A 21,670-nucleotide genomic window follows, 5' to 3' on the forward strand; every position below is an offset into this window, starting at 1 on the left:
GCCGGTCGCCGCGAAGGTGGCAGGCAGGGTGCCTTTGGCGGTTTGCCTGCGGGAGGTCCGCCGAAGCCGTGGGACCAGCAGACCCTCCAGAGGCAAGCTGCAGAAGGCAGCCTGCCTGCCGTGCTTGGGGCAGCAAAATCCCTAGAGCAGCCCCTGATGGTAACACCCATTGTTTCATGTTCTTTGTGTGTGTATATATATATATCTTCCTACTGTATTTTCCACTGCATTCATCCGATGAAGTTGGCTGTAGCCCAGGAAAGCTTATGCTCAAATAAATTTGTTAGGCCTTGGCTACACTTGAGAGTTACAGCGCTGTTGGTGGCTTTATAGCACTGTAACTCACTCCCCGTCCACACTGGCAAGGCACATACAGCGCTGTATCTCCGTGGCTACAGCGCAGCATGTACTCCACCTCCCCGAGAGGAATAAAGAGTATAGCGCTGCTGCTGCAGTGCTGGGGTGTCAGTGTAAACAGGGAATAATCTTACTACGCTGTGACTGACCTCCAGAAGCTTCCCATAATCCTTTTAAGTGAAGATAACTCTCTTTGTTTTGTTGTGAACTCGGGGCTCCGGAGCTGGTTATCAAAAAAACAAACACAGCTAGTGTTTGCTGTGAATGGGCAGAGGCAGGGGGGGCTCCCTTTGGAACGCCCACAGCTAGTGTTTGCTTGGAGAGGGGGAGGGAGGGGGCTTGAGGAGAGAAGCAGCGCAGCGGGTAGGATTGAGGGGGGTGTCTGTTTCGGCGCGGCTGCTTATCTGGTCTGTGAGGGGAAAAAACAGTTGCTGTTTGCTTTCAGTGAGTGAGAGAGGAGTAGGGGAGGGGGTTGGAACTTGCAAGGCAGGGTGCTGACACAGTGTCGGCTCCAAGAATCCACTCACTCTCTCCCCCACGCTCCCTGTCACGCTCCACCCCACCCCACCCTTTTGAAAAGCACGTTGCAGCCACTTGAACGCTGGCTGCCCATAATGCACCGCTCCCAATGCCGCTACAGATGCTGCAAATGAAGCCACGACAGTGCGTTGGTAGCTGTCAGTGTGGACAGACTGCAGCGCTTTCCCTACTCAGCTGTATGAAGACAGGTTTAACTCCCAGCGCTGTACAGCTGCAAGTGTAGCCATACCCTGAGTCTCTAAGGTGCCACAAGTACTCCTGTTCTTTTAACTAATACAAGGGAATGAGAGAGAGGGAGGATGCAAGTAATAGCAATAAAATCTTAAGATTTCAGTAAGGCTTTACAGTTAGTTGTCAAATAAAATTTCCGGGCTAGTATCTGTGTAATTCCATTATCCTAATCCTGTACCTCAGACCTCTTTCTTAATCTGTGCATCATTTCTTTCAGTTTTTGTAGCTGTGCATGATTTATGTGCAGTTGGCTTCTCACTGCCCTCTGCCAATCTATATGAGATAATTCCTACTCCAACTGGAGAGGTGTCGTAAGTCAAGATCACAGGTAAAGTCGGGTCCCATTGCACTTACACCTGTGCAGCTGACAACACATGTTTAACTGCATCAATTTTTTTCTGTCAATACCTCCTAATTCCCACATTTTCTCCTTTTTTATAACAATTCCATCAGTGATTTTAACAGAGTAGACAATCATGAAATGAATTTTCCACAGTAATTAACTGGCACCGGGAAAATTCATTAGTATTATTACACTATTGCATATATGTTCCAATTGAGAGTGGGGTCCCATTGTGCTAGGTGCTGTACAAACACAGTGAGAGGCAGCTCTGTGTCAGTTGTCAGCGATGACCTCACACTCTTTTATATAGTCCTTCAGTATGTTCCATCTCCTATGCCAATGGTGGAATTTCTTAAATATGCTGCTTAGCTTTCACTAGACAATCTTGAATCAGCTAAAGGAAACAAAAGCCAGTTTCTCACTGATTTTGAAGGCTAGCTATTTTGGTGTTTCTGGTGATTCCTGTATCATGTCCTTTCTCTGAACAACAGTCCCCCAAGGTGCCCATATAATCTATCTAGACTGCTTGAGAACAGCAATATGTTTGCATTCTGTGTCCAGTACTTTCAAAATGATTCACTATATTCAGAGATTTTGACCAAGACACCTTTTCCCCCATAAGCCACAGTTAGCAACATGCTGCACAGTTTAGTGCTAAAAAATTCTGCAAGTAAATTGAAATCTCAGCTGTTCTAACATGCACATGGAAACCAAACCTATCGACTTGCTATAAAATACGCGGGTCAAAACTTATTTTTTTACTGTCTTGGGAACAATATCTTTCAGTTAAGACTTTTTTTGGATTAATAAAAATCTCTTCACACTTAAATAAGAACATTCAAATTAGTTTCTTCTGTTTTTTTTTTTCCCCTGGTGCCTCAAGATATTCAGCAGAGCAAACATCTTGGATCCAACAATTGTAATACTGCGCCCTTTCCTGCTTTCCAATATCCCATTTGTAGGCTTGTCCAGGTGCACCACGTATATGCTAAAATTTTCTATAGCTTCTTTGAGGCATAATCCAATCTTATTTCTGAAACAGTCTTTTTATTGCCTTAGTTTCTTTTGTTCAGAGACTTCCTGTGTTCCCTTTTCTATTCTGAAATTCTATTCTGTCCTTCTCACTAAATTGTTGGTTTGGAGTAATAGATATAGACTCTAATACTGTGTTTACCAAGGATGTGTAATCCAAATATGTGAGCAAAGATGGAGCAGGCATTGTTATGGTTTATTCTAGAATTCTACCCACAAAACTCCCCACCAGGTGATATGTTAACACAGACAACCAATTAAAAAAACCATAGAGGCATTGCACTGTCAGATCAAATTCTCAGTGGCTGCTCATTGATCTTGCAAAGAGGACATTGACACCTAGCAATTTTTGAGTGGATCAGTCCTTCTATGGGTGTCACATACATCACACTGGATAGATCATGTGTTAGGCAGGGTGCCTGGACTAAATGTCTCTGCCATCTAGGGAGAGACTAATGTTGTCCTGTGTGCCCCTGGACCTTAAAGAAAGCAAATTCGCTACTACTGGCAGGGATGAGTCTGGATACTCAGCTTTCTGAAACAATTATTACTAGTTCTAAGAAACACACCTCATTTTAGATCCCGAGCCAAAGATCATTCACATCAAGGGGAACGTTTACACTGACATCAACAACTTTGGATCAAGGCTTTGGAACTGTCCTGTTTCAACGGGGGCATTGTGATTCTTTTATAACGTCTTCATGGTGGGTAACAGGGATGGGGTACCTTTGGCAGAAGAGCTGATCAGAAAATCTTGAAAAATTTGAAATTCTACAAAAGAAATCTTGGCAAATTTTTTTGTGGAATTCCTCCCCTTCCCCATTTTTTTTCAACCAGTTCTATTTGTTGTCTTCCTTTCCACCCCTATCTTAATACTGTACAGATGACCAAAAGTGGAGCAAGGTTAAAACATTCAGGTAAAGAAAAAACAAGTGTTTGTGTGTTGGGGGGGGGGACTGTTATCACCCATAAAGATGTCAGGGCGGGGCCTTAAAAATCTGTGGAGTTGGCTGGGACAAAACTGTATCGCATCTAGAGTTGGCTGACATTTTTGGCAGTTGTCTGAAAACAAAAATTTTCACAAAATATTTTGATATTGTTGAACTGCTCCATTTTTCACCAAAAAACCTCTGGACCTTTTATTCTAATATTTCCTCTTCCCCTTCCCTCATCCCCCCCCATCTGTATAGTAAAAAGCTATTGAACTGGTTCCTGATATTTTTTGTTTAGTAAAAACTGGGGTCGGGGGCTGGTAAGCAAACATTTGTTGATAACCATTTCAATAACTTTTTTGATGTTTTTGATAGACATTATGAACTTTTTTTAAAAATCCAAATAAAACAAAACAAGGTTCCATTTTAAACACTTTGAAATCAAAACACATTCAATTTTTATTGTAAAATTACTTTTGGATTTTTCAACCAGTTCTAATAGAATCCCAGTTGATATCAAGGTCTCTCTCCGCTGAACTCTGAAGATTGCACTGTATTGTACGGCATATATCGCTGCCCACGTAAGGTCACTTGAACTATTAGTTATTCATTTCAAATAGCTACAATTTAGTTTTCAGTTGAATAGAACATACTGGATTCGTTGCACCTCTGATTTGTATTGACTCATGTTTATACAGTATGTAATCTTGATAAATATGATACATTTTTACAAGGATGTTTCAAACTTCATTGTAATTTAACTATATAGACCTCTTAAATTAGTCTCCTCTCATACACGTATTAGTGAGAATAGGGTGTTCTGGAAAAACAGATATATATGGAACTTATGAGCACTTAGGCCACAATTCAGGAAAGCCTTAAGTGAATGCTTAAGTCCATCCCTGTTTTTCTAAATTGAAGCTACAGAGAATACAGAATAGCCAAGTCAAGATCCACTGTGTGGAGTGGAATGGAGAATGTTGCATGTAATGTAATTCTGACAGGGAAACTGGGCTAATTTTGCAAAGCTGTCTGTGATGTATTCTTGCTGCACTTGTTTCTAATTATGTTTCTATGCCTAATTAATCAAAATGTACCTTCTCTACATTAGGTGAACACTCCTCTCAGGGAAAGAATAGAACTCACCAACATGATGAATCCTCCTCACACCTGGGCAATAAATATGTATGTTTACTCTTTCATTCTGTTTTCTGTAACTTTCATTAATATCTGTTTTCATTAGCATGGTTCAGTTAAGCTAAAACAAAGAGCCAAGAATGGTAAGCAGAAAAAACTAAGACTTCTGTCAGTAAGAACCTTAAGGCCATTTTGCTTAAACTTTCATGAACTAGAATCACAAATTAGCTGGGGGTTTTCCCCATGTTGTAAAAGCAATATTAGAATTTTGCTCCATTGCTCTGGACTGATATTTTGCCACTCGTACTCAAAAAGTTAAGATTTCTATATGGGCTACAGCTGATATCATGCGGTAGCATTCTACTAAAATAAGAGTCAATCCTGCATTGTGCTGAAATAATTCTAAGAGGTGCTATTTTCTCAATACTTATTGAAGCCAATGAAAATGGAGGTACCCTGCACCTTGCAGGATGGGGCCTAACGTGTGCATTTCTTTGCTTTGACTGTTGACTATTATTTCCTATTGGGTGGAGCTTTACATTTTTGTATGTGAGCCCAAACTAAACATATGAAGTTAAGTGACTAAATAAAAGCAGCCAGATTTACAGGAGTGTTAAGCCCTCAGTCCCATTGGCTTCACAGGAAGTTGTGTACACTTCAGACCTCTACATATTAGGCCATTTTTATTTAGGTGCTTCAATGTGGATTAAGGTGCTTGATTTCAGTCACCCTAAATTTGAAAATGTTGTCCCACATTTTTGAATATAGGAAAGCAGGGGTCTCTAGAGAATCCATCCAGGTCAAAACATGAAACCCATCAAGGTCTCTGTGTTGTTCTCCAAATATAAAGTCTCTTCAGGCAGTCATGTATTTTCATCTTTTCCCCCTGTGGTTCCACCCTTGCTTCTCTTTTCACAGTAACCACTTGTCATTTTTATAATTATTTATTATATTATATTTTATTTACTTTTTATTAAGGCAAAGTTATAATAAAATGTTAACGTGCTACTCCATACATTACTTGTTACTCAGGATCCAGTTAATATTCAAAGAACCTTGCTAAAGATTCTGGCTGGCTGATTAGGGAGATCTCCTACTCTGGGTACACTACAAAGGGTACCTACATTTCTAAAAATTGATCCTCTTTTTGGCATTTCTCTTGTGTATAAACTTGGTGTGAAAGCTTTTCCATGAAAAGGACAGTCCATATTTTACTGTACCACAATTCCATAGGATGAGGAGTCACCTTTTACCACTAATGCGCAAAACAAAGTTTAGCTGCTTACAAGAAAAAATAAATGTATTTGTCATGCTGTTTAAATCCTTTACTAGAGCACTAAGTCAGCAGTCAGTGGATGTCTTAATTTCCTCCCCAAACTCTTCAGTTCCTGGACATAGCCACCAGATGTGCAAGTATGTTTACTCTTTCACCACAACCCCACCAACAGAGCACCTCTCTATTAGCAAAAATATAATGGAGTCAAATGCCATCTATATAGTAATTTATAAACATTTTCTTTATGAGCTACACACATTGGAGACATATAACCCCTTTCCTACATGGACACCCAGTCATCCAGATCAGTTTCTTTGTCCAAATTCCTCTCCCATCTTTTCATCTGGGTTGTTTTCTTATCAACATTTTTTTCCAATCAAAATTGTATACATCTTAGAAATTAAATCTTGTATTTATTTACTTTATTTGCTCCTGGGCCAACTCTTCAAATGTGGTTCAGGGTCTAGATAGAGCTGCCTTGTGTCCAGTTTTCACAATAAAACATTTGAGTTGTAAATATTGAAAATACGGGATTTTCATATTTGTATGATTTCAAATCAGGCGCCAGGAACAGTTGTGAGAATTGAGTAATCTCAGCTCATACCCACACTCAATAGTCACTCTACTTCCTAGGGGTACATTCCTGATCATTAATGAAAGTAGATAAAAGAGAGGGCCTAAGCAACAGGAGTTGACTAAATTTCTCCAAAGCTGCTAAGGATGTCTGGTTGAATGGGTGCTTTTATTTTTTTTTTTATTCTTTGGTGACCTACATTTCTTTTTAACCCAACAATTACTAGGAATACCTTTATTTGGGCTTCTGTTTTGTTTGAGTTATACCCAGTGTTTGGATGGTCTATTGTTAACTTGAATCACTCTTTTAATGGTGATGCATAATAAGAAGCCAAATTAGGGAAAGCGAGTTCGTCCCACATTGTAGGCCGTAGAAGCTTAAAACTCACCTTTTGTTTTTTATGTTTCCATACAAATTTTAATAGTGCATTGTCATGCTGTCTAGAATGGCTCAATGACCATGAGTGCTCACCACAAGGCAGACTGTCAAAAACAGGTCAGAGACCCCAAACTGGTAGTGTGCTCTACAATTGTTTCTCCACAATATTTATTCTTTAAAATATTTAGGATTCCTTTACCCATTTAAATTTATTTTGATCCTTTTGGGAATATTTCCTAAAATTTCAGATTTATCATGGTTTATTTTGAAGCCCAATAGTTATCCAAATTCCAAAGTCAATTGTTCTGTAATTTCTATCTAGGCTTCTGGATCCTGCAAATATAACAAGATGTTGTCAGAATACAAACCTATTTTGTGTTCTAATCCAAGAAGGCGTTTTGATGCTATAAAGCAAGGGGCTGCTTCTAAACATTTAACGCAAATGGCTCCATTGCCAAAGCAAACAACATGAGAGATAACTGGCAACCCTGTTTCGTACTTGTAGACAAATTAAAAGGAAGGGATTGATGACCATTAACCAAAGCAGATGTGCGAGGATGAGTACGTAGGGTCAATATGCCCCTATAAAACTGATTTCCAAAATGAAACTTTACCAAAATCCATCTGAGGTACTCCAGCCAGTCAAAGGCTTTCTCAGTGTCCAAAAATGCACATTATAGATCAAATTCAGAGTTCTTCTGCTATTATCAGACAGATGCCTGTCAACAACAAACCAACATTGGTCAGGGTACATATATTTGTACAAGATAACACCCAATCTGTTTGCTTGCACCTTGGCATAAATTTTAGTATCCACTTTAATTAAAGAAATAGGTCTGTATGATGTGCACTTGGTAAGGTCTTTTCCTTCTTTAGGAATGACCACAATATTTGCCTCTTTTTCAGTGACTCTGGAATGTCATTCCCCTGCAATATTATTAAACTATTAAACAGTTCAGTTAAAATAAGGACCAACAATTGCATTAGAACTCTATAATACTCCCCAGAAAACCCATTGGGACCTGCAGCTTTATTGGATTTTAAATTCTTAATTACAACTTCAACTTGCTCTGCAGCAATTTGCCTATCAGGAGCTGCCCCATCATCCTCTGAGAGCTGAGGCATTTTCATGCTTCTCAAATATCTACTTATAAGTTCAGGATTTGGATGTTCTGAAGTGCACCAAGTATGGAAAAGGTTAGCAAACATTTCTGAGATCTGTTTGATGCCAGTTACTAATCTCCCTTTTTATTTCTAATCAGAGGGATGGATGATTTATTCTGTTTCTTTGTTAAATTTCTGGATAAAACCCTATCAGCTTTATTGCCCTTTTTGTAATATTTTTGTTTAATATATGTGTTTGCTCAGCTTTTCGTCTTTGTGACAGATTAATCTTCCCTCTTATCTCATTTATTTTCTTATACACTCTTTTTTAGATCCTGTAGAGTTATGTTTACTTTCCAAAACAGGAAGTTCTTTAACCAATCTCTCTTCTTCAAGAGCTCTCATCTTTTTGAGGTATGATGCTATATTTGTTAGTATCCCTCTCATTACTGCCCCAAAACACTTATTGATCCTTTCTTTATAATTTTTTTCCATATATTGCTGAACATTTTAAGGGGGGCATACAACAAAGTTCTATTGTACTGTCAGGCCCTTTGTTTTTCCACTAAGTCCCAATCTTTTAAATTAGTGTATGCAGGGAGCATGATCAGACCAAGTTATAATTTCTGGGTTAGAATTTTTGACCAGATTAGCCAACATCCTAGAACATTTAAATCATATAAATCCTAGAATCCATGAGTAGAAGACGTCCAGTTTCTTTTCCCACCAGACATACACCCAGGTCCTTATTTTCTCAATGATGCAACAAATTTGCACTTGCTGCTCCACATGCCTTCTGTGTACATTTCATTGGGATTAAATACTTTGTTAAAATACCCCTAGAATAATATCCTCTTCCCTAAACCTCCTGAAATCCCTAAAAAAAGGATCAGAAAAAGAAGCTTGCCCTTGATTGGGAGTTTACTTTTGAAGGAGCCCTTAATTTAAATTATATCTGTTCTCGGTGTCTATTATAATTTCATTTTTTTTAAATATCTTTAGCAGACTTGGAACTCTTCCCTCATCTCCTTTATTCATCTTTCTGATTTCTAAACAGTGGGTCTTTCAAGTCAGCCTTAGTGACTGGGGCTTCTCCACCCACATCCATAGTTTGTTTACTGGAGGGGGAGTTACTTTCTTTTGTGGCCAGGTCTTTGTTTTAGGGCACACAGATCTTTGTACTGGGGAATTTCTTTCCTTTCAAGACACCTAGATCTTCTTATCTTACATCCTTGTTTGTTGCACCTCTCCCAAGATGGCTGCTGCCACACTTTCCCGTTGTTTGTCTGACCTTTCCCAAAGGGCCTCTGCCACAAGTGCACAATTTTAATGAGCTGATTGGTTGTTGGTTTTTAATATCTCTTTATACTTCTCTGCAGAATGCAGACTGGCCTTTTGAAGTGCGACAGGGAAGATAAGGGCCTGAGTGTACACAGCTATTTGCCATTTAAGACTCTGCTACCTTAACTAGAAGTCGTAACAGCTTCCACTGGAAGCAGTAATGAGCAGCACTTCTGTAGCTCTGAAAAGAAACCTGGTTGCTGTGAATGAATGAAGCTGCTAAGTTAAAAGTAATATTAATATTTTCAGAGGCATTGAAGTGGCTTTTGTAGTGTACAGAGAGCTTGAGCACTCTTACCATGCAAAAAAGTTATATTTTCTTTCTATAATTCATGTATATAATGCAAACACATTTATATTCATACAGCACTTTCTACTGCACTGAGCTTTATATAGCAGGACCATAATCCTGCAAGCTGATCCACATGAGTGTTTCACTGGTGCTCCAAGTATGCTCAGCGGTCTAACCGCATGGATCTGATTGCAGGAATAGGACTCAAACAATCAACAGCACTGAAACGCAGCCATTCCGGGGCTCAGGCCGGCAGCCAATCAACGAGCAGCATGCTGCACAACATTAGGATAGATGGGAATTAGCAGTATAAGCACAGAGAGCTAAAGTCAAATAAAATTTAAAAATATACTTCCCAAATGGGCAATATACAATTCTGGGGAATATAGGATGCATAGACTACCAAGCAATACGTGCCAAAGCAAAGGCACCAAAGCCTACATGAAGATGTGGATAGCAAGCAGACAGAATGAGACAAAATGAACCTTTAAATAGAATTAGAAAGACTATGTACATTTAGATAAAAAGTGTTCAGATCAAAATGCATAAACCCTTTTCTTACATAAGAAGCAGTTTCTATCTCTAGTAGATAAAAAAAAGAAAGCATTTAAATTACAGTACCTACTGATGAAGAATATATTAATGAGGCACCATTTCTGGGGAAGAACCCATGGTTCTGCAAAGTTCCTCATGGGAGGAGAGAGGGTTCTCAACTCCTTTTGAAGCCAATGTGCATGGTGCTCAGTACAGCAGAGGATAGGTCCCAGAGTGAGTATGGGTAAGAAACAATAGATGAGAAATGTACAGATGGCTCTGTCCTGCTTGTACTGAAGGAAGTGGCAAAACTCCCATTGGCTTCCATGAGTGCAGCAAGAGCAGCTCCTAAACAATGCATTCACTCAATGTTTTTACTGGTCATTTTGAGGGGGGAGGGGAGTCTTATTGTACAAATGGCCAAACTTGCCCCCGTCTTTCATTCTAAGGCCTTTTGGAGAATAATAGTAAATTCACAGGGTCAGTCTTTGTATGGGCATAGTGGGGAATTTGGTCACTGTGCTCTTATAGGCTGGGGTTCTGCCTGGTGCTCGGTTAGACTTCACCACTGTGCCCCTCATGTAGGCAAATGATTTAAAAGAGCAAGTTTTCTTTCATGAATTTGCACATTCAGGGACCAGACAGATTTGGTGAGAAATTACTGCTCAGTTGAAATCAATTAATATTTTATAAACTGAGGCAAGTCCTTGTTCTCAGGTGAGGCCTTTGATCAAATATTGCCCTGGGAGAACAAATCATGTGAATTCCTACAGATGTAAGCGATTGAGAATAAACATTCCAGCTATAATTCCAATAGTTTTCTTCTGATTTTGGCACCATAATAACAACCTTGTTTGTATGCCAATTGTTGATACTGACTAATCTGAATAGGGATGATAATCTTGAGATTTTTATTGTCATTTCAGATGTGAAGCTGCCTCTTTTGCCACATTATAAAGGAACTGCCCTCTGAAGTTATAGTTCCACAGGGGACATGTGGATCAGCTGCAGCTTCCTATAGACAGGAAGAATATTTGTGTTAATTGTTCTATGATTAGCTCTTAATTTCCATACTTTAAATGCCTCATGTTTTCTGCTGGAAAGACTCTTGTGTTTTCTTAATGGCTACATAACTGGTGTACTGTACATATTTATTATTTCTACACATATTAAAGCAGAGAAACTTTCAGAAATGATACAAATATTGTAAAAATCTGGTGGTGTGTGGCTAATAATGATGTCTTTCTTGTATATAGAAATGTTTTCTTCCCATACAGGAAGGAATATGTTAATATATTTTCTTATATGCTCAATAAATAGTCTTCTGAAATCATATGTAGTAGATTGCAAACCTGGGGCCTGATCTTTCAAACACCAGTATGCAAAATTATCATTACCACAAGTACGCCCATTGACTTCTATGGGGCTACTCATAGTAGGAAGCACTTCACCTGGTAGTAAATGTTTGCAGGATGGGGCACTTGGAGATAATATCAAAGTGGTTTTGGTTTTGTTTGTTTCCATGAAGGGGGCGATTTTACCAATTACATTTTACATTAGATTTTTTTAAAACACTGTAAATTACTGCACATGGGCCTTAAAATGCAAACGAATTACAAACAAATATTATAGGGTTTGTTTGTTTTTACTGTTCCTTGGGTAGTCACTTTGTTATATCTGCTGTAAGAATATTTTTTCAGATTTAATCTGCAATATACAGTGAGGACTCAAAAGGCATTTACTACAGGCTGCATTTGTCAAGGGAATAACAACAGTGATAGGCCTTGTTTCTCAAATTTTGAGTAATGCATGGAATTCCTATTCATTATTTATCAACTCTGGAAATTTAATGATTCCTTCCAGTGATAATTACAAAATATCTCAATTTATAAAGCACTTATGTAAGTATCTAAATAGTGCTGCTATCTCCATGTGGTCTGCTTTTCTAGATATATAAACCTTTTAAATTATAATAATTTGATCAATCTCAATCTGTTGATTCAAGTTCCATTTATTTGCTGAAATATGAAAATGAGACACAGGAGTCTCATTAGTGGTCTAAACACAGGATTGAGAACCAAGCATTCTAATCCTAGTCCTTTCCACTATGCGTTCAGGCAAGTCACTTAGCTCCTCTTTCTAGTTTTGCCGCTCTGCAAAGTGGCAACAATAACACCTACCTACCACTCACAGGGCTGTTGTGCAGATTAATTAGTTAATGTTTGTGCAGTACTTTGAAAATGAAAAGTGCTCTTCCAGTGGTAGGCATTATCAGCTTCTTGTTTTCTCTTTGATGGGTCTCACCCTGTATCTAAGAGACTCAGAGGAAAACTTTTCTATGAAGCACTGTGAAAGCTGGGCACCAAGTCCACAACCAGTGTGCTACAGACTGCAGCTGAACCTTTATGCTTAGATAAGTATCAGAGGGGTAGCCGTATTAGTCTGGATCTGTAAAAGCAACAAAGAGTCCTGTGGCACCTTATAGACTAACAGACATATTGGAGCATGAGCTTTCATGGGTGAATACCCACTTCATCGAATTCACCCATGGAAGCTCATGCATTCTTTGTGCTGGATCATCTGAGTGACTCGGGGGAGTTTGGCTGAGCAAAAGCATCATGATGTCTGTACTTTCAAAAGGTGAGGCCATCTAAAATGCGCAATTCTAGAGTTTATATAAAATATTATACCCACTTCAGCTTCCTGACTGCTGAGGATTCCCAATGGAAAGAAGAATCTATGCTCGAGTTTTCATGTAAATGTAAAATAGGTGTTTCGTCTCACATTCTTTATAGGGCAGTTTGAAAGAGCTGAGAAATGTGAGTGTGGAAGATTAATATAAGTGATTATGCAATATCAGTGTGCAGAAACTGTCATTAAGTGTCCAGATAATGTTAATCTTACAATAAAACTTTGTATCTGTATTAAAAGCCTCTCTTCTCTGTCTCTGCAAATACACAATATGTAATCCACACCAAAAACAAATACTGGACCTGACCCTGTTTTCCTGTTGCACACTGCATGAGGCAGGCCTCAGGTCCAAGTGTTACCCTGTTTCTGCAGCGAAGCATTCTTGGCATTGTGGCTCCAAGGGACATCAGTGAGTTTTAGGCCTTGCAGCAAAGCATACTGGGGAAGAGGCTGGGGATATAAAGAGCTCTCTTCCTCAGTGTAGGCGAGAGAGGGGCAGGAGCTGGGCTCAGCAGCAAGAGAGAGACTAGGAAAGGAGAAGACACTCTGTCTCTCTTCTGTCAAAAGGCCTGGGAAGAGGCTTCAGAAGACAGCCAGGCTAATTTCACAGACTAAGTTAGCCCAAGAAGTGGATGTTTGTAGCAGAACAAAGGAAATATTCTCAGTGGGACAAGCTAGTGGTCAGACCTGCCCCTGCTTCATTTTTGAGGGGCCAAGGCTTTCTCTCTGGATGACCAGTATGGGGTACTTGAGTTGTACAATGGAGAAGATTGACAGATGCTTGAGGAAGTGCTGTGACCCAGGGAAAGAGATTAGAAGAGTCCCTTTTGGGACTCTGTTACCCCAAAAGGATGATGTTTAATGGTCTAGCTGGGGGACAAACTACCCACCAAGGAGAAAAACTAGGCCTTTAGATTAACAGAAAGGTAAACAGTTACACACATAAAACACTCATGGGATCTCTAGGTGAGATGCAAAATCAAGCCCAGTGAGATGATACCTGTCAGTAAACATGGCTGAAATAGAATCTAGGCCTGAAGAGACCATTAGGTCATCTAGTCTGACCTTCTGTGTAACCAACAGCTAGATCCAAGGCATGAATCTTGCCTATATTTGTTCTGTGTGGCAATATGAACCGAATTCAAAAATTTCAACAGTCTGACCATAATCAGAAGGTAATTAATGTGCATTGTTGCAATTCAGGAATAAAGGACATTTTTGACTGGCAAACAGTTTATGTTCAGCTCCTTCAAAGATGTATTGGGTCTTGAGTCATGATTAATAAAGCACTTGGAAGTCAAGTTTGCCAGGGGAGAAGAATGCTCGGTTTTTATATTAGGCAGCATTCAGCTTGAGTCCAAGTGCTTATCCATATAGTGTCTACATTTCATATGGTGTCTGCATTTCTTTGAGTTTGTTCCTGCCCAGACTTACAGAAGATTTGGCAGCCTTGTAAGAAGTATTTTTTCTAATGTTGACTTGAATTAGCCAGAACTTTCTGCCTTTTAGAGTTTATGCTCATTTTTAGAAACTCTTTGGTTAACACATTTGAACAAATCCCACTTTAGAATGTTGATTTATTATTGTGCTGTGCCAACTTGCTGGAAGGATGGGCTATAACTTAGTAGTGTTAAACAGTTGTATGTGGTTTACCAGATATAGGCACTGCCCTGGGTTGGAGATGGTGCAGAGATACACAGCCCCAGCAGGAGCTCTGGGAGACATTATGGCTCAGATTTTCAAAGGTATTTAGTAAACTAACTTGCATAGAAATCAACTGGAGTTAGGCACCTAAATATATTTTTGAGGAGCTGACCTGTGCTACAATGAATGCAGGGAGAAAGCCACCCTGCAAAACGTACTCCATTCAAGGCAAGTGATAGCCCAGCCACCTCTCTGTCCTTCCTTTGCCCCACTCTGGTGCTAGTCTGTTTCCACACTTACACTTGCCTGAATGCCAAACTGGGATTGTGTTCAGCCCCTGTATGGGGAAGGTGCCTTGCATTCGCTCTCTCCCCCATTTGCACACTGATGCCAGGACACAAGTCAGTCTTTAAACCTCTCATTTCATTCAGTCCATATGTGAGCACAGATCACACCTGCACCTCTGTGTAATGCCCCCTCTTTACATAAACATACCCCTCTCATTCCTCTTAATCCTACCCCCTCTCTTTAGCATCTCTCCCTAAAAGAGACTTTCTTCCTCATCTATGATCTTGTTGCTATGGAAAGAAAACAAACCAAGAATTCTCAAACTCTCTCTCTCCTTAGTATTTTGAATTTGTGCTGTATAGTCATGTCTGTGCTGGAGAATAACACACTGTATTCCAGTTTCATTCAAGACCTGCCGTACAGTTATCTTTACAACAGCCTTTTTGTACCTATTGAAAACATAAAGGGCCAGACTTCAGGCTGTGCTAGTGCCAACCTGCCAATGGAAAGTTTATTTGTCCCCTGGAAAATTCCCCCCTCTCTCTGTGAGAGGGGGGATTTCTCAAATAATATAGAGCTACCATAGCAATGCCAGTACAATGGGCCTGGTTGGCATGTGTGTGTCCACCAAAGATCTCTAGCTGCCGTTATGAGTCCTTGGGGCCATAGGCAGCTGGTACAAGTTAAAGCCGCACTCAGGGGAATGGCACTGCACAGAGCCATCTCAGAGCTGAGGGAATACAAAGGGAGCTCAAAGTTTCTTTTATAGCAGAGGACCTGACTCTAAATTCTTCTAACAAGAAAAAACTAAACCTACTATAGAGAACAATTCTATGCTGGCAGGCATGGGGGCTAGATGATTTTTTTTTCATTTCCAATTTCAATTATTCTTTAAAATTTTTCCAGAGGTGGCTCTATTCGATAGAGGAATGACTGTGCTAATACTGTTGTTGCTGTTATTAACAGCTTGTAGCTCTCTGATTACAGCAGTGGGACATTTCTCTGTGCACTACTGTGTTCTTTACCTGATCATTTGTCCTCCCTCCCCACTTTCTGTTATTACTTAGCCAAATCCACCACCCCTGCTTGAAGTTCTGGGGGCGCTAAACACACAAGTAAAACACAATGCCGTTATAACACACCACAAAAAGAAGAGCATAAAATAGCAACAAGCCAACTGAGCAGAACATGATGTGGATTGACTACATCTGGATCAAAGACTGACTCTCAGCCTTCGGCTGTAGGCAAATCTGCGATTTTGTTTTTCTGTTTTGTTTTTAAAGCAAAGTAATAATTGAAGCCATTTTGCATGCAAGGTAAGACCTGGTTGTAAATGCCTCAAAAGCAGCTTCAAAGCCCATTGCAATAGAATTAAGAACTGGAGATGAAAGTGGTTCTGAGAAATTAAAACAAATGTATGGGACCCATCGCATGTTGATGTATAATAGCTGCTGCTCTTCAGGGGCTCTGTAAGGTTTACAGTTAAGGCCTTTTCTAGTTACAGTTAAGGCTTCTGAACTCTCTTTTGCAGGCTCTTCTGCAAGAGGTGGGGCCCTTGAATTCAGCTGTTAAAATTGAAACAGTGAGGATTAGGGCTGGGGACCTTAGGGAAGTTACAATCAGGCTCTGAACTCTGCAGCTCAGACCTATCTCTAGGGTGGACAGTTGTGCAGCAAAGTAGAATGTTACCTTGTCCCTTGGGGGCTATGAAAAGTGATACGTACTCTTCCTGAGTTAACCATTAAATGCCATGACACCAGCCACCTCTGAGGGCGCTACACCTAAATAAGGCCTGAGGGAGTTGATCTTGCTGGATTTTGATCATCCTCATCAGCCTTTGTCATATTTTCCAGTGATCTTCTTCTAAGTCTTACTTAAAGGAAAGGAACACTGTGAACACATTCGCGTAATCCCTAGAGCTTTCTCTTTCAAAAGACTTAGTGCTTGGACTTCAGCTAATTTTGTTTTTCAGTGGAAGTACTATACTGCCAAGAATCCAAAATTTGGAAGGATTTCCCCAAACCAAGTCTTGTATTTAATGGATTATCTTAGTCTCTTAAATAGGGCTTGGTTTCACTATCTCAAAGAAGAAAATCAGCCAGATGAAGTAATAACAAAATTCATTAACTACTTAGTTTCCATCAGTCATTCTGTACATCCTAAGTTCAATATGTCAATTTCTGGCACCAGGTGCTTCAACTTTCAGGTCAAATAAGCAAGGCTATGTGGAGTAAATTCACTTCCAAATTCAAAACCTGATTATGTACCTTCTTAGGCATGCTCTCATACAGAAGCCAGTGTTCTTGTCTGGTACAGGTGGGAAAAAAGGCTGGACCTGGGTGAGGTGGTGAGTGTTGGATATCCCAGCCCAGAAAAGATGGTTTGGCTGCTGCTACACATATAATATGCATTTGTCTCATGCCTCTCCTGTAGGGATGGGATGAGCCAGCTAACAATAGCAGCTTCCCTGATGTGCAGGTGGTAGCGCGCTATGGAATGGTGATATTTTCTAGCATATACAAGTCATAGCATAGGACTGACTTAAAACTAATGCCCATAAGAGGATGAAAACAGGTGTTCTCTGCCCATTCACCCCCATTCTCTGTCAGGGTTGTTGTTTGTGAGTGTACACACTCATACAGCATAGACAGTGAGTTGGCAGGTCCATACTGCTCGGTTGACATGGAGGTGGACTGATGATTTGTATGCAGTACAACTTGGCTTCTAATGTCACACAAACTTACGGACAAGACCTCTGTGGAGACATTCTGGCAAGCTGCAATTGGAGGTTGGCTGCCAGGCAACAGACTGCTGCTGGACCACTTGCCAGGGAGATGGCCACAGCAACAGGCATCATCCCTCTGACTTCCCAAGTTGCTGTCTGCATGGGATAAATAGCAGAGTACTTTATTGGGATTTTTATAGTCAATGCAAAAGGCAATGAGTTTTGCTGCGCATTCTGGGCAAAAGTACTGAATTAGGCCCATTGGGCATTCAGATAAAATGGGACCCAGATGTGAACCACCCCTAATGCTAGCTTTGCAAAACCACCCTGAGCTTTAACTGTCTCTAGCAATATCCTGTTTTACTGAGTGAATTAAAATATAGCACTTAGTCCAAGAAGATATTAGAGAAGAAGGTTATGGTTGAAGAAACCTGGGCTTCCATTATCCCTTTTCTAGTCTATTCAGGTTCTTATATTGCTCCCATCACTATTGTGGAAGAAACAAACTTTACTTTTAGGTTGGAAACAACAAAATTAGAGACAGCTTTATTTAAGCAATTGCAAGGGAAGAACACAGCTGGCAGAGAGCATTTTTGCCTCCGTTTCTTCAAAGTACAAACAAAATTACACAAGCATTTATACCTCTTTGTGACGTGCATTAATTAAAACATTTGCATTTTATTTAGGCTATTTGCTATTTATTTTAGTATTTTTTTTACTTTTAAAAAAAATATTGTTATTTTAAAGCTAGGTTACACTGACTATTTTGCGGTTTTTTACTCGCTTCTGACATGAGCCCTGCTTCTACAGGACTCGCAATCTTAGGCTAAACTTAGCTCAACAATTGCTCTGTCTCTAACACTTAAATGGCTGCACTTAAACCCTCTCTTTCTTTCCCTGCTTCCACACCATGGTTACTGAACACCTCCTGGACAATGCATTAAGCAAAGTGACTAGTATCTGTCCCAGGTGGTTTTTCTCCATTCCTCGTCCCAAGTGGAAAATTGTGGGTGGATTTGTGTTTTTATTTGTTGTCCCATTGGTTTGTTTTTGGTTTTTTCCCTGTGGCTAAGTGCTCTTATTTATGAAGGTCAGGTTGAAGAAGTGCATCATGCACTAGTCTGGAAGATGGCAAGCTCTGAGCCAGTTCCCACTTCCTGCAGGAGTCCCCAAGAATACTCTGTCTCCTGCACAGATGAGCTTCAGCCTTGCAGTAGTACATGTAATGTGCAGAGATGTGAAATAGACACTAATCCTGACTTGCACTGCTGGGAGAACAGAATTAGGCTCCCAATGTTTGCTTTCTTCTCCCTCATTCAGATTCTCAGTATTTCTCTAGGCAAGACACACAGTAATGCCTGCAAATACTTACTGAACCTTATTTGATTGGGATATGGAAAAATAAATGACAGCTAAAATCCATGTCAAAGCACTTTGTTTGTTTGTTTTAAAGAAAATGCCAAGGCTTTGCTTATACAAACTTACTTTGCTGCATATTTACATCACATTTCAGCATACCATTTCCCAAAATGCATCATATTTCATGGCTGTGTTGGATTTGCATGGTAAATAGTATCATGCAACAGACAAGAGCGGCAGAGCAGTATTTTTAAGGCACTGCAGTAGAGTTATGTGACAAGATTCATTGCTGTCTATGAAACTGGTTGTTGCGGTAGGGCTACAAGCTCTCACTTTCTCTGCTATTGCAATATTAGCCTTGGAGCCTTGATGCAAAAATAAAATAGAATGTACAGTATATTTATTGCTACCTCTATTCCCTTCCGTTATTTCTTCTGTCTAGTTCACCATGGTCCCAATCCAAACCTGCTGAAGAACCACAGACCCAGCTTATATAGCTTCCTCATATATTCCACTCCCAATCAACACAGCTAAAAAAGGCTATTTTCAATTTCAATAATGAATCAATTAGTAGTTTGCCATATCCACTGAGTTATTGTCAAGCAAAGCAGTTTGTAGTGGCTTAAGCATGTTTTCTGGTTAGTTATTCCCATCCCCCACCCCTGCCTTGGCTTCTCAATTTATGGAACTCAGATTTGTACCAGACAAGCTGTATTTATCTGAGAACACCAATGTTCAGTTAATGTTTATATCAGATGATCAACAGCCTTTCTGAACGTCCTCTGCGGGCAGGTCTACACTAAGGGCGGGGGTCGAAGTAGGGTACGCAAATTCAGCTACGTGAATAGCGTAGCTTAATTCGAAGTACCCTAATTCGAACAACTCACCCGTCCAGACGCGGCGGGGTCGAACTCCGCGGCTCCCCCGTCGACTCCGCCAACTCCTTTTGCCAAGGTGGAGTACTGGAGTCGACCGCGGCGCTTCTGGAGTTCGAACTATCGCATCTAGATCAGACGCGATAGTTCGAACTCCGAAAAGTCGAACTCTCCGTGTCGAACCGGCAGGTAAGTGTAGACGTACCCTGAGAAGCCCGTTCACACCAATAGGTCTCATGTATCATTTGTTGTTGACCACTAGATGGGGCAATTTAAAGCTTTTTTGCCCCATATCATGTAGAAATGTTTCAGAGGAGTAGCCCTGTTAGTCTGTATCAGCAAAAACAATGAGGAGTCCTTGTGGCACCTTGCCGTACGGCTACACTATGGGACTATTCCGAATTTGCATAAACCGGTTTTGTAAAACAGATTTTATAAAATCGAGTGTGCGCAGCCACACTAAACACATTAAATCGGTGGTGTGCGTCCATGGTCCGAGGCTAGCGTCGATTTCTGGAGCGTTGCACTGTGGGTAGCTATCCCGTAGCTATCCCATAGTTCCCGCAGCCTCCCCCGCCCCTTGGCATTTCCGGGTTGAGATCCCAGTGCCTGATGGGGCAAAAATCATTGTCGCGGGTGGTTCTGGGTACAGCCTCACCCCTCCCTCCCTGAGCAGCAGACAACCGTTTCGCGCCTTTTTTTGCTTGGTGAACTGTGCAGACGCCATAGCACAGCAAGCATGGACCCTGCTCAGCTCCATACCGCAATCGTGAATGTTTTAAACACCTCGCGCACTCTCGTGCAGTCTATGGTGAACCAGGACCTTCAATCCGAGGCGAGGAGGAGGCGGATACGGCAGCGCGGCGATGACAGTGATGAGGACGTAGACACAGAATTCTCTCAAACCGCGGGCCCCTGCGCTTTGGAGATCCTGATGGTAATGGGGCAGATTCTATCCATTGAACGCCGATTTTGGGCCTGGGAAACAAGCACTGACTGGTGGGACCGCATTGTGTTGCAGGTGTGGGACGATTCCCAGTGGCTGCGAAACTTTCGCATGCGTAAGGGCACTTTCATGGAACCTTGTGACTTGCTTGCCCCTGCCCTGAAACGCCATAATACCAAGATGAGAGCAGCCCTCACAGTAGAGAAGCGAGTGGCGATAGCCCTGTGGAAGCTTGCAATGCCAGACAGCTACCGGTCAGTCGGGAATCAATTTGGAGTTGGAAAATCTACTGTGGGGGCTGCTGTGATGCAAGTAGCCAAAGCAATCACTAAGCTGCTGCTACGAAAGGTTGTGACTCTGGGAAACGTGCAGGCCATAGTGGATGGCTTTGCTGCACTGGGATTCCCTAACTGTGGGGGGGGCAATAGATGGAACCCATATCCCTATCTTGGCACCGCAGCGCCAGGGCACCCAGTACGTAAACCGGAAGGGGTACTTTTCAATGGTGCTGCAAGCACTGGTAGATCACAAGGGACGTTTCACAAACATCCACGTGGGATGGCCAGGGAGGGTTCATGACGCTCGCGTCTTCAGAAGCACTACTCTGTTTAAACGGCTGCAGCAAGGGAATTACTTCCCAGACCAGAAACTAACAGTTGGGGATGTTGAAATGCCGGTCGTTATCCTGGGGGACCCAGCCTACCCCTTGATGCCATGGCTCATGAAGCCATACACAGGCAGCCTGGACAGTGGTCAGGATCTGTTCAATTACAGGCTGAGCAAGTGCAGAATGGTGGTGGAATGTGCATTTGGCCGTTTAAAGGCGCGCTGGCGGACATTACTGACTCGCTCAGACCTCAGCCAAACCAATGTCCCCTATGTTATTACTGCTTGCTGTATTCTCCACAATCTCTGTGAGAGTAAGGGGGAGACCTTTATGGCGGGGTGGGAGGCTGAGGCAAATCACCTGGCCGCTGATTACGCGCAGCCAGACACCAGGGAGATTAGAAGAGCACACCAGGAAGCGGTGCGCATCAGAGAAGCTTTGAAAACGAGCTTCATCAATGGCCA

General features: G+C 41.2%; 1 protein-coding gene across 15 annotated transcripts in view; it reads left to right on the forward strand.

Annotated features, from left to right (window-relative positions):
• Nucleotides 1-11,422, forward strand: part of EMCN (endomucin) — a 187,676-nt gene extending 176,254 nt beyond the window's left edge. For all 15 annotated transcript variants that reach the window (XM_045019565.1, XM_045019563.1, XM_045019570.1 and 12 more), the window contains 2 exons: nt 4,547-4,620; nt 10,998-11,422. In XM_045019565.1, the coding sequence (XP_044875500.1) occupies nt 4,547-4,620; nt 10,998-11,003 (80 nt within the window). In that variant the 3' untranslated portion in view covers nt 11,004-11,422. The remainder of the gene's footprint in view (nt 1-4,546; nt 4,621-10,997) is intronic.
• The last annotated feature ends 10,248 nt before the right edge of the window (nt 11,423-21,670 follow it).

This window comes from Mauremys mutica, chromosome 5, assembly GCF_020497125.1.
Source record: "Mauremys mutica isolate MM-2020 ecotype Southern chromosome 5, ASM2049712v1, whole genome shotgun sequence".
Lineage (NCBI taxonomy): Eukaryota > Metazoa > Chordata > Testudines > Geoemydidae > Mauremys > Mauremys mutica.